Source organism: Myxine glutinosa, chromosome 9 (assembly GCF_964187855.1).
Source record: "Myxine glutinosa chromosome 9, kmMyxGlut1.1, whole genome shotgun sequence".
Lineage (NCBI taxonomy): Eukaryota > Metazoa > Chordata > Myxini > Myxiniformes > Myxinidae > Myxine > Myxine glutinosa.
Window position 1 is genome coordinate 23,716,045 of NC_136269.1, and position 14,138 is coordinate 23,730,182.

At 48.5% G+C, this 14,138-nt stretch overlaps 1 protein-coding gene across 1 annotated transcript in view; it reads left to right on the forward strand.

Annotated features, from left to right (window-relative positions):
- MRPS18A (mitochondrial ribosomal protein S18A) overlaps positions 1-14,138 on the forward strand; it is a 29,061-nt gene that overhangs the window by 6,185 nt on the left and 8,738 nt on the right. The window contains exon 2 of the mRNA XM_068129449.2: positions 10,306-10,337. Within this exon, the coding sequence (XP_067985550.1) occupies positions 10,306-10,337 (32 nt within the window). The remainder of the gene's footprint in view (positions 1-10,305; positions 10,338-14,138) is intronic.

Genomic DNA, 14,138 nt, shown 5'->3' on the forward strand with positions numbered 1-14,138 from the left:
GTACGAGGGCCAGTCAATAAGTAACCTTAAAATGGCGATGTAAATTCGAGAATGTAACGTGTGTAGTTGTAGACATACATTATATCTATGGGTAAGAGTCGTGTTTTGCCTGTTTTAGATCTGGCAACATTGAGCGTATGATGGCAGTAGAGCAGTTCCAAGATAGCAGCTCCCTTAGAAGCATGCACCAGGGAGGAGCAACGTTCTGTCATCTGTTTCTTGGAAAGGGAGGGTGTGAATCCCAGTGAAATCCATCACAGAATGAATATGCAATATGGTGACGCATGTGTATTGTCGTGGAAAACCATTCAGGTCCGCACAACTTTAGTCCAACGGTTTGGTTTAATTGCATTTAGATCATCAGATCATTCCTGTAAGTAGAAATACACAATAAGCATACGATGCGACATCTCATAAAGCCATCCATATCAGTCAATGCAAGCAAGCTAGATATTTTATAAAGGCGTACCATTAACGAGGCTACCGATGTAACATGTCACAAGGGAGAAGTCTCGGAGCACTGACACAGCAACGGGTCTTATAGTCACGCCCCTAGTGGGGACAACAATGACAGCGAGCAGCGAGCATCCCCACCCGGGTTCAGTACGGATACGATTTCACTACATTCACCCCCCCCCGTCAGAATTATACGGCCGCGTGGCTAAAAGCGAGTGAGCGTCAGCATGGGCGCGGAGTATCAGTCGGCCCAACCGTAGCGGGCCGGGCGGCGAATTTCTCTGCCAGCACGCGTTCGAAATTCCCCGGGTACGGCGTCTCGTAACCCTGTATCCCCGGTGTCAGAGGCGTCAACAGGGTCGGGTGATGAAGGGGGTAACGCCAAGTCGTCGGACCCGGGCAGTCTCGACGGGGGGAGGGTCGGTGGACTATCGGCGATGGGAGCGTCGGGAGAGGTCATAGTCTCATAGATGGGTTCGACCGGTTCGTCCGATTCCCTACTAAGGTCGTCGACCCCGCAAGGGGCAAGATGACGAACGGAGACAGTAGTCTCACGACCATCAGACGTCATCACACGAGCATGCTCAGGATTAGCCTGGAGAATCTGCACTTTGTCCACAAGGGGGTCGTACTTGCTCGCGCGAACTGCCCGTTTAAGGTAGGCCGGCCCGGGCCCAGCGAGCCAACTGGGCAAAGACCGTATACACCCCGAGCTCCTGGGGTGGTGGAAAAGACGCTCGTGGGGAGTTTGGTTAGTTGCCGTACTCAGGAGTGCCCGGATTGAGTTCAACGCCGCAGGTAGCGACCAAGCCCATTTATCGAGGCCCCGGCCGTGGGTCCGGAGATGGAGCATGACGGCCCTCCAGATAATCCCGTTGAAGCGTTCGATCTGCCCATTAGCCTGGGGTCTATACGGCGTGGTGTAACTAGACGCAACGTTGTTTTGGAGCAGATAGCCGCGCACCTCCTGAGACAAGAAGACTGCACCCCGGTCGGTATGGACATAGGCCGGGTAACCGAACATTGAGAACAAGTTCTGTAAGCAACGCATCACCGTGGCAGCAGTCATGTCCGCGCACATATAAGCAAAGGGGAATCGTGAGTACTCATCAACGATAGTGAGCAGATAGCGAGAGCCGCTCGACACCGGCAAAGGGCCCTTGAAATCCATCGCCAAGCGTTCCCACGGGCGTGTAGCCTTCACCAGAGTCCCCATAGGGGGGTTATAGAAACGCGGTTTGATTTCCGCGCAGATAGCGCAGTCGCGACAGATACGGCGGATATCGTCAATCGAGTAAGGGAGATTCCCACTCCGCACGAAATGAGCGAAACGCGTTACGCCGGGATGGCCCGCAGTAGCATGCAGCACCCGTAGGCCCTCCAACGAGGTGATACCAGCACATGTAGTGGGGCGCGATAAGGCATCGGCGGCCTGGTTATCCTTCCCTGGGCGATATTTGATGGTGTAACAGAAGTCGGCGAGTTCGATACGCCAGCGAGTGATTTTCTCGTTCTTAATGCGCTGGGCGTGTAAGGTGTCGTACATGAACGCAACGCTTTGCTGGTCCGTGATGATTTGGAAGCTCCGCCCGAGTAGGTACGGGCGCCATCGCCGAATAGACTCGACGATCGCATACGCTTCCTTTTCAACGGACGAGTGCCGCCGCTCAGCGGAGGTAAGAGTCCGTGAAAAGAAAGCCACGGGACGTCCCCCTTGGGAGAGGGTCGCCGCGATGGCCTGATCCGAGGCGTCACTTTCGAGGACGAACGAGCCGCTCTCGTCGATGGTTGCTACGGCGGCTCGGGCGATGTCGGTCTTAAGACCTTCAAAGGCCGTCAATGCGGCCGAACTCAGGGGAAAAGTGTCGCAGGCCACAAGGGGGCGAAGTTTTGCGGAGAAATTTTGCACCCATTTGGAGTAATGGGCGAACAGCCCAAGGGCGCGTTTCAGGGACGCCCGATCGCAGGGAGGGGCCATGTCGAGCAAAGGTCGCAGACGTTCCTTATCCGGAGAGACAGAGCCATGGGTCACGGTGTACCCCAGAAGATCTATGGTGCGTAGGGAGTATCGGCACTTATCCTCGTTCATAGTTAAGTGATACCGTTGCGCGACCTCAAGGAAGCGCTTCAGATTAGCGTCATGGTGCCCTTGGTCATATCCACAAACCGTAAGGTTATCGAGGTAGACGAACACATCGGTTAAGTGCTCCCGCGCAACGAGGTCATCCATGGCCCTCTGGAAACAAGCGACCCCGTTCGTCACCCCAAAGGGCAATCGTGTAAATTGGTACAACCGCTGCCCCGACTCGAAAGCGGTATAGATACGATCCGCCCTAGAGATAGGGATCTGGTGGTACGCACTACGGAGATCGAGAGTACTATAGACCGAATACTGGGACACCTGTTGCACTAGCGCGTCCATCCCCGGAAGGGGGTAGGCATCCAGCTGTGTAAAGCGGTTAATCGTTTGGGAATAGTCGATCACCATGCGTTTGCGATGGGCCTCACTGCGCACCACTAAGACCTGGGCACGCCACGGCGACCTACTAGGTTCTATGATGCCGTCTTTCAAGAGCTGAGTCGTTTCGTCCGCAATGAATTGCATGTCCGCGCGAGAGTAGCGTCTCGATTTTACCGCGACAGGGGTACAGTCGGAGGTTAGATTGGGGAACAGCGAAAGCGGACGCACGTCCATTTGCGCTAGGGCGCACACCGTTAGCGCGTCGTCCGCCCCCACAACAAGAGTGTCAGGCCCACCGAACTCCATTACCAGACGTCCATGCAGCTTAAGAAAATCGTGTCCTAGCAGAATATCAGCACATAATGCGGGTAAAACCATAAGGTGTACATCAGGGAAAACCCGTCCCTTTAGCACTAGTTTCAATCGGCATTCCCCTTTTGTGCTAAGCCGGAGTCCCTGGGAAGCCATGAAGATCCGTCTCGTAGACCGCCCGATCCGCCATCCATGCCTGAGCACAAGTCGCTGGTCGATAAAACTATCCGTAGATCCGGTGTCCACCAAGGCCTGAACACAATGGCCTTCAACCATAAGGGGAATAAGGGCTTGAGCCAGGCCAGACGAGGCAGCTGGGAGCGGGACTGAGCCCCCCGAATGGGTCGGACCAGCCTCGCGGGTGGATCCTACACCAGCAGCAGTTTTGCGATCGTGGCCGGAGTCTGCGTTGACCATGGGGAATCCATTATCGTCATCAGAGGGCTTTCCCCAGCATTCCGGTGTTTCGCGATTCAAAATCCGACGAGAAAAGGCCTCCGTAGTATTTGGCATCGCCTTTTGACACTCCTGGCAGATAAAGGCTTCCGTTGTAGCCGAAATCGCCTTTTTCGTTTGGTCGCTTTGACAAAAGGCTTCCGTAGTATTCGAAATCGCCTTTTTCGTTTGGTCGCTTTGACAAAAGGCTTCCGTAGTAGTATTCGAAATCGCCTTTTTCGTTTGGTCGCTTTGACAAAAGGCTTCCGTAGTATTCGAAAGCTGTTTCTTCCCTTGCGTGGCTCGAGGTTTGGCCAAGGACGCGGCCTTTGTCCCCGATGGAGAATGAGACGGTGATGGCTGTCCGGTGGCGCCAGTCAAGGTTGTCTGAGCGCCCAGCGGGCCGCAGAGAGGGGCCCTCCCCTTCGAAGTCGGGTAAGGCGCTGGGCTCGTGGGTTCTGCTACAAGCCCGTTCAAGGTTGCCGCGCCTGCGCGACCGCGGCTGCGCGAGTCGAAGGGCCGCGAGCCGCGTGCCGATTTCTTGCACACTTTCGCGTAATGTCCCTTTAGCGAGCACAAATGGCAAATAGCGTCACGTGCCGGACACACGACTCGGGCATGACGAGGCCCTCCACAAAAAAAACATGCGGCCCCGCGCAAGGCCTTGGGTCTGCTGGTCGTAACGGCAGCTGTCAGGGTAGGGTCATCCTCCGGAGCATCCCGGAGTTCAGCAGGCGGATCCACGTCCTCGTCAGTGGTACTCTCCGGCCGGGCGTGTAGTGAGGTGCCCGCCAAAAGGCGCGTGCGATCATAGGCGTTCGATTGCATCCGCGCTTCGGTATACACCGTCGCTTGCTCAACCGCCGTAGCGAAGGTCAGGTCGGTCTTCTCCAAGAGTTTGAGACGTAGTTCCTGGGAGGAGACCCCTGCTATGAAGGCATCTAAAAGTCGATCATCTTTAGCCTGCTCGGGAGTCCGTGGCTCCTTGGCGCTGTCCAGCATGAGCTGCCGGAGCTCCTGGGCGTAATGATCCATAGGCTCGTTGGGCTGCTGCCGTCGCGTCTGCAGCAAATAACGCGCATACACAGGGCTTTTTTCTTTTATATAAAGCCGCTTGAGCTCCGCGATGGTAAGATCATACGTCGTGCATTGAGCGACCGCGTGGTAGACCCGGTAGTCGATTTTTGAGTGTAATATTGCCAGCTTCGCGGCAGGCGTCGGAGCGGTCTCAGGCTCATCAAAGAGATGCTCCAGTTGTCGGAGCCAGTGCTTGAGTTGCAAGCCTCCGTCCGTGGCTTGTGGGTCGGCGCTGAAAATGGACACCGTCAACGTCTTGTTGCCAGCCATGTCAGCAGATCTTAAATGCAATTAAGTGTCGTGGAAAACCATTCAGGTCCGCACAACTTTAGTCCAACGGTTTGGTTTAATTGCATTTAGATCATCAGATCATTCCTGTAAGTAGAAATACACAGTAAGCATACGATGCGACATCTCATAAAGCCATCCATATCAGTCAATGCAAGCAAGCTAGATATTTTATAAAGGCGTACCATTAACGAGGCTACCGATGTAACATGTCACAAGGGAGAAGTCTCGGAGCACTGACACAGCAACGGGTCTTATAGTCACGCCCCTAGTGGGGACAACAATGACAGCGAGCAGCGAGCATCCCCACCCGGGTTCAGTACGGATACGATTTCACTACATGTATCACTGCAGCAGGTGTACGACTGGGACAAGAAGTTTAAAAGTGGAGTGTCCAAGTGGCAGACGCTGCTCGCTCGGGCCAGCCTCACACAGCCGACACACCAGAAATGGTTGCAGGAGTTGAGCGCGTGCTAAGGGAAAACCATCGCATTACGCTGGATGAAGTGGTCTCCGAATTGAACATTAGCCATGGTTCACTTGGTTCAGCACACCATAGCATTCACAACGTGCTGGGGTTCTGCAAGGTGGGTGCCGAGGCAACTCGCACCCGAACTGAAGGTGACGCTTTCTTACAGCGCGTAGTGACACGGGATGAAAGCTGGGTCCACTACTTTCAGTCAGAAATGAAGAGGGCAAGCAAAGAGTGGCGCTAATTCAGCTTCACCGAAGCCCAAAAAATTCCACACACACCCGTCCACTGGAAAATGATGCTGACGCTCTTCTGGGATAGCAGAGGCCGACTTGAAGAGCATTACATGCCCAGAGGGACCATAGTCACCAGTGCATCATACTGCGACCTCCTTAAAAATCATCTGAAACCAGCAATCAGATCAAAACGTCGTGGACTACTCACTACCGGTGTTTTGCCTCAGCATGGCAATGCTCTAACCCGTACTGTCCGTGCTACAGCTGCAACAATCAAGGACCTGCATTTTGAGTGTCTTCTTCATCCACCCTACTCGCCAGACCCGGCCCCTTTGGATACCACATCTTTGGGCCAAAGGCATTTGGTGGAACCACTTTCCGATCCCACAAAGCGGTCCAAGAGGTGCACGAATGGCTACACAAGCAGCCAAAATGTTTTTTTTCTGGAGGAATCCATGCCTTAGTAAAGTGCTGGAAATAACACAGTTGTTACACATGTACATGCAATAAAGAAGTTGGGAAAAATATTTTAAGGTTATTTTTGACTGCCCTTCGTATCATGGTAGATAGGGTGATATTGTGGGTGTCAGCGAGGTCACAACAAATGGTGCCGCTTTTCTCATAACGGTCAGCTGGACGTTTTCTCTTCCAAATGGATGCCAACCAATAGGGATTGTCTGTGCACTTAACCTTTTTTTTTTTTTTTATGCTGAACTTACCATGGAAGAAAACAGGACTTGCCATTGTTATGCCTCCACCGACGGTCGTTTTGAGGTTGTCCGTTCGTCCGTCCGTGATAGGTTTTCGCTACCACGATAACTTGAGAATGGCTGAAGGGATCTTAGTCAAACTTGGTGCAGGTATGTGTATGAGGTAAGGATGAACTGATTAGATTTTGGGGTCACGAGGTCCAAGGTCAAAGTCTGTACTACGTCTATAACTTGAGAACAGCTAAAGGGATGTAATTCAACGTTGTTACAGATATGTATGATGATGTAATGATTAACTGATTAGATTTTGGGGCCACCAGGTCAAAGGGCAGAGGTCATGTTAGGTAAAAATCCTATTTCCACGATGACTTGTGAAGCATTGATGGGATTCTGACCAAATTTGGTAGAAGTATGTATTATGATTTAAAGATGAGCTTATTTGATTTTGGGGTCAAGAGGTCAAAGGTCAGTCTGTAATAGGTCTATAACTTGAAAATGGCTGAAGTGATGGAATTCGAACTTGGTACATGTATGTATCATGATGTAGAGATTGACTGATTATATTTTGGGGTCAGGAGGTCAAAGGTTCCGTCAGGTAAAAATTCTGTTACCGAGCTAACTTGTGAATCAGTCATGGGATTTTCACCAAACTTGGTATAATTATATATTACTAGGACGTGCCCGTACGTGGGTGCCCATACGTGCGTGAAAAAAAGCATGCGTGCAAACAACAACAAAAAAAAACTTTGAAACCACGTGGCAGTAACGACCACAGAACCCCCCCCCCCCCCTCTATTTACATGAAATGGTTTGGTCCATTCGCAACGACCACAGAACCCCCCCCCCTCTATTTACATGAAATGGTTTGGTCCAAAGCGAACGGCTTGCGGAGTTTGGTAAAGAAATCGCCATAGCTCGGTAACTACTTGTCCGATTAATATGAAACCTTGAAAAGGCACATCCTCGGGTCCCCAGCAATATACCTGGCAAGTTTCAAGTATATCGGACCCGTGGTTGTCGAGAAACAGCGGTCACAGACAAACACACAGACATACACACATACACACACACACACACACACAGAGATTACTGGAATTATAGATAGACTAGGGCATGCCCGTACTATATATATATATCTAAAATTATACCACCCCCCCCCCCCCCCCCTCTATTTACATGAAATGGTTTGGTCCAAAGCGAACGGCTTGCGAGTACGGTGACAATCCCCTCCCTCTATTTACATGAAATGGTTTGGTCCAAAGCGAACGGCTTGCGAGTACGGTGACAATCCCCCCCCCCCCCCTCTATTTACATGAAATGGTTTGGTCCAAAGCGAACGGCTTGCGGAGTTTGGTAAAGAAATCGCCATAGCGTGCACAAACGCGAGGAAAGCGAAAGAATCGCAAATTAGTTTTAATTAGTTTTAAAACATAGTTTAACGCCAACATAGTTTGCCAACGTGAAATAAATGAATACGCTCTCAAATGTGCCGTCCGAGGCAGAGTCTGTTCGGCACGTTCGGCACACGTGATAGCTCGCTGCTCTCTGATTGGTTGAATCGTTTTTTGGACATAGCTCGGTAACTACTTGTCCGATTAATATGAAACCTTGAAAAGGCACATCCTCGGGTCCCCAGCAATATACCTGGCAAGTTTAAAGTATATCGGACCCGTGGTTGTCGAGAAACAGCGGTCACAGACATACAGACAGACATACATACATACACACATACATACACACAGAGATTACTGGAATTATAGATAGATGATGCAAAGATAAAATGATTTGATTTTCGGGTCAAGTGGTCAAAGATCAGAGATCATGTTAAGTTACAATTATTTAGTTACCGCAATAACTTAAGAATGGCTGAAGGGATCTAAGTCAAACTTGGTGCAGGTATGTATAATGAGGTAAGGATGAACTGTTTAGATTTTGGGGTTAAAGGCAAAAGACCAGAGGTCATGTTAAGTAAAAATTATGTTGCCATGCCAACTTGTGAACAATCGATGGGTTTTGAGCAAATTTGGTATAAGTTTATATGATGCAAAGATTAACTGATTGGATTATGGCATCAAAAGGTCAAAGCTCAGAGGTCATGCCAGGTAAAAATGTGATAACTTGTGAGCAGCTGAAGGGATTTCAATTAAAACTTGGTGCAAGTATTATAATGATGTAATAACGTTGGCGGAGGCATATCGTTCGACGTCTTGACGTCGACGAGTGTTTTAGTTACTCTTTAGTATGACTCTTCCTCCCAGACTTGAAGCGGCGGATCCAAGAAGTCGGCCAATAATTCCCTATTGGAGTGAGTTATCTTGAGGAACTGTGCACTGTTGATAATCTCAAGGGATATTTGAACAGCAGAGGAGATAGTTAAGGATTCTTAAAGTGCACAACACACACGGGATTTTCCAGGCAGTCCTGAGTCGATCTTGACATCAGTACTGTAGGAATCAGGACGTTTATTTTCTTTTCATCTCTCAGTACAATTGTAATTTCATTTTCAGTTTGAATCCAGATTTATACGAGAACCTTGTTATTTAGGATTAATCTTTTCATCCATGGTTATATTTAGTGATTTACTTCTGATCGTCTTGAATGTAAGTAATAATTTATTCTGGTCAAAGTTTGTCAGGTCGGTTTCTTTCTTGACTGCCACTGGTAACATGTAACCCGGTGCTACCTGCCGCATGGTCGGGTAGTTGGTGACTAAACAAATTGATTTTTTTTTTTTAAATAAAAAAAAAAACAACAAAAAAAAACAAATAATTTTGTAGTGAAATCAGATAATTGATAAATAAAATATTAACCGTGTGAATGGCACATGTATGTCGAAGCCGAAAGAGCGAAGGTGAAAACAAAATGGCACCCATGAGTCACGTGGCCTAAAAATTTGGGCCACGTGTTGCAACTCTGCCTATAAAGGGGCTCGAATCATCAGGTTTGGGCACTTGTCATCACACTTACCTTTGGGCAACATGCTGAGTATTAGTGGAGAGCCATTCACCATATAAAGTGGCATTGTCGGCATTGTCATGTCGCTTGGCCTGGTTATGTTATACTGAATGGAGCAATATAAACACATGTTAAGTGTAATTATGTAAAAAAAAAAAAAAAAAAAACAGGTTTGGAAAGTGGAGGGAAGGGGAAAGCTACACGATTGGTCACCTGAAGAAAGGTGTTGAGTGAATAATGGAAGTTTTACATGTTGAGGGGCATAAGCTGTATTAAGAGTTGAAAAACATATTCAAGTTTTATCATTGTATTGTTGTATCAGGAAGTCTCTTGACAGTTTATAACTGTGTCGGGATTCAAATAAAGATGTGCGGATGGTTTCACATAATTTCTTACACAATTACATTTCACAATTTATTGTGACCATCCCTACCTTGTTTACATAGTGTTTGGCACACCATCTCTACATCCATTCCTTTTGCATTATTACCTTCGCAAAAGCGAAAGGTTATGTTTTGATCGCTGTGTATTTATTTGTATGTCTGTGTGTGTGTGTGTGTGTGTGTATGTTATTCGCATAACTCAAAAAGTATTCAACCGAATTGCATGAAATTTGGTGGGATGATTGGTTATTATACGGGACACATTTGATTAGATTTTGGGAGCAATCGGGTCAAAGGTCAAGGTCAAGGTCACGAAAAGGTCAAAATCGTATTTTTGTTGTTCTGTTCCCTACACTCCCATGCCAAGTACAGAACAGTAGCTGCGGCGAAGGTATGCGCTCTACCGAGTGCCCGTTCTAGTTATTATTATTATTATTTGTAGATCAGAAAAATATTCAATTAACAAAATTACTTTTTGTTGGCTTATCAAGAGATTTGGCTTGTTTCTGTGTTTTAATAGTTGTGGAAAACCGTGAAGGAAAAACACTAACGGTGAGTCATTATTCTTGTCACCCAGGTACCTTGCTTCATTGTTTGAGTGCATTTTAAAGAACATTATATTGTTGCGGATATGAGGATTGCATTTTTTTGATTGTGTGTATTGTAGTGGTAAATTGTTGTGTAACATTGGTTGGATATGGCCCCTCCTGCCTCCAGAGTTGTGTAAAGGTAAAAAGGGCGTCTCGGTAGTTAATTCCAGGAAACACCACATTGAAGGACACGATAAAACCCTTGTTCAGTAGCTTATATCTTATTATGTGTTTTAGGGTAAGGCCTTGTCTTCCATTAAAATAATACTCCATTGCACCGAATCAATTAAGAATAGCTCCCCTTCAATAATTCCATTTCCCAGCCAAACTCTCCATCTGCGGGTAAAGCAGTTCACAAGCGTGGGGTGCACGCCCTCTCATTTCGCTGCGATCGTGAATATGTGCTCCGTGCTCTGTTTGAACAGGAGGGGCGGGGTCGCCCGGGAGAGGCAAGCCCAGGGCGCGCCACGAAGGGCGGGGCTGTTCAGCCCCATGCCCAAATAAGGAAACAAGCCCGTGGCTCGCCACGAGGGGTGTGCCGTCGGCGCCATGCCCAAATAAGGAGACAAGCCCGTGGGATTACCATACAAGGTCACGAAACAGAGCACGGGGGGGAGGGCGGTACCGAAACCGAGGAGGGCGTGTCAGACCCGCGCTGAAGGTTTGGACAGAAGGGTGCGACGATCGCTGGAACAAGCTACACGAGGGATACGGCAGATGAGTCCAGGTGCGTAAGAGGGTTGGCAGTCCACCGGGAGAGAGTTCAGAGTTGCACCGGAGTTGCGTGAGAGATACGAAAAGCCTTTGACAAAGAGCCGCTTCAACCAGCCCCGTTTCAACCAGCCGCGTGAAGCCCTGACGGGGCAGCGAGTGACCCTGCCGGCGTGCGCTGTAAAGCCGAATACAAGGAGCTGCCGGCGTGCACTGTAAAGCCGAATACAAGGAGCTGCCGGCTCCTCGCTTCCCGCCCGGAGTGGACCTGCTCGCTGTGCCCTGTGATCCCACCTGCTCATCCCTCCAAACGATTACTACCCTTCCATCCATTTGCGTACGTGAGTTTGTTTTGTTTGTTCTGTCCATGGGTATTTAATTAAGCTTGTATAAGGAATTCACTGTGTCTCTAAAAAGCTTCTGTATATTATTTTCTTATCTTTCCTTCTCCTTGGTTATTTTGAGCCTGTAAATAGTAATAAATAGTAATCATATTTCCAAATCTTTCTTTGCCTTCGTCTTCCTTTTCTTCACATTCGTCGTCTTAGTCTTTTCCATATTGAGTAGCTGTGGCGCGATACGGCCAACGTCTGGGTGGATCGGGTGAATTGGGGAAACTGTTAGGTCGCGGAGCCTCCGCTCGGCAAACATACCATCCTTAACCGCGGACAATATATATATATACAGTGGAACCTTGACTTACGAGTTTAATTCGTTCTGTGACCGAGCTCGTAACTCAATTTGCTCGTTTCTCAAATCAAATTTCCCCATTAAAATGCATTGAAATGCTATTAATCCGTTCCAGCCCGCCAAAAACCACACCAATTTTTTTTTAAATATACAGTATATATAAAAATATCTCGCGCTTTATATTTCACCTGTATGCAGCATACAAGTTGGCAGGATGGCCTGGACTGGAGGTACGCACACTTGACTCTAAACTGTCCAGCCTGGGTTTGAATCCCGACCCAGCTATAACCTGTCATGTCGGTGTTTCACAGGCAGGGTGATTCATCAATGTGTGTACCGCTAAACTGGGCGCCCCGTTTGCGTCCCATTAGTTGTTGGATGTTAAGGATCTCACCGTGTTTTCCACAAAGAGAAGGCGAGCTATCGCCGGCACTCTGAACAAGTTGTGGCCTGGCATGCTCTTCTCCTCTGCCGTTATATACGTCCTCCTCGGCATCTTTTTCCAGAAGAGCCCTGTCTCGTCACAGTTGAAGATTTGCTGGGGGATGTATCGTTCGGCTTCTATCAGTTCGGCAAAAGTTATAATAAAATCTTCAGCTGCCTTCACATCCGCCTCACCAAGTCGACAACACGCACACCTCGCTCATGTTGTTCGACGATTGCGTGTTTTATATCCAAGCACATCATCCTCTTCTTCTTCTCAGTACTGCCCTTGGCACTCAATTTCTTAGGACCCATGGTTAAAACTAAGAAATTTTCCAAAATAACCAAAATGCGAAAACAAAACAGCAGCGATATACGGCAGAAATGCTTACACGGCAAGATAACCACGTGACCGGAACCCACCTGGTGGCGGAAGCTCCAAAATAACCAAAATGCGAAAACAAAACAGCAGCGATATACGGCAGAAATGCTTGCACGGCAAGATAACCACGTGACCGGAACCCACCTGGTGGCGGGTGGCGTAAGCTCCAAAATAACCAAAATGCGAAAACAAAACAGCAGCGATATACGGCAGAAATGCTTGCACGGCAAGATAACCACGTGACCGGAACCCACCTGGTGGCGGGTGGCGTAAGCTCCAAAATAACCAAAATGCGAAAACAAAACAGCAGCGATATACGGCAGAAATGTTTGCACGGCAAGATAACCACGTGACCGGAACCCACCTGGTGGCGGGTGGCGTTAGCTCCAAAATAACCAAAATGCGAAAACAAAACAGCAGCGATATACGGCAGAAATGCTTGCACGGCAAGATAACCACGTGACCGGAACCCACCTGGTGGCGGGTGGCGTTAGCTCCAAAATAACCAAAATGCGAAAACAAAACAGCAGCGATATACGGCAGAAATGCTTGCACGGCAACATAACCACGTGACCGGAACCCACCTGGTGGCGGGTGGCGTTAGCTCCAAAATAACCAAAATGCGAAAACAAAACAGCAGCGATATACGGCAGAAATGCTTGCACGGCAAGATAACCACGTGACCGGAACCCACCTGGTGGCGGGTGGCGTAAGCTCGTAACTCAAATCTCGGCTCGCATCTCAAAGCAATAAACCGCCCGAGCGACGGCTCGTATCTCGGAAAACTCGTAAGTTGGTGCACTCGTAAGTCAAGGTTCCACTGTATGTATATATATATATATATATATATATATATATATATATATATATATATATATATATATATATGTATATATATATATATACACACACACACACACACACACACACACACACACACACACACACACACACACACACACACACACACACACACACACACACACACACACACACACACACACACATTGGTTGTCGTCTAATAGAGGCCTTTGATGGGATGTTTTGTAAGTGGTAAAGAATGCCTTCAAATTGAAGTTGTCCAGCATAATTGTTTAATTTGTCATTGCACATTATCATGGGTGAAACTCCCGTATGTTTACGGGAAGCTGAGGGTGCAGCTGTGCCGCCGATGCAGTGCCCTCTGTAGGTTAGGTTAGAACCACCTTTCGAGGCCATTTTTCCCCGCAGAGCAGGGTTTGGCCTTTTTCGGGCACCGTGGTCCGCTTTTTGAAGCAATGTTTTATGGCCGGATGCCCTTCTTGCCACCAGCCCTGTTAGTCGCTTCTTGCGACACACAGGGAATTACCAGTGAACTGGTCCTCAATTTGCCAACCTCGGAAGGATGACAGGCTGAGTCAACCCCCCTGGCATTAATTCAGCGATTGACCGGGATTCGAACCCAGGATCCTAGGATCCCAAGCCGGCACCCTAACCGCTAAGCCAACACCAGGTTGGCTGTAGGAATTTGCCTCAATTTGTAGGTTAGGTTAGGAATTTGTAATTTGTTCAAGGTGC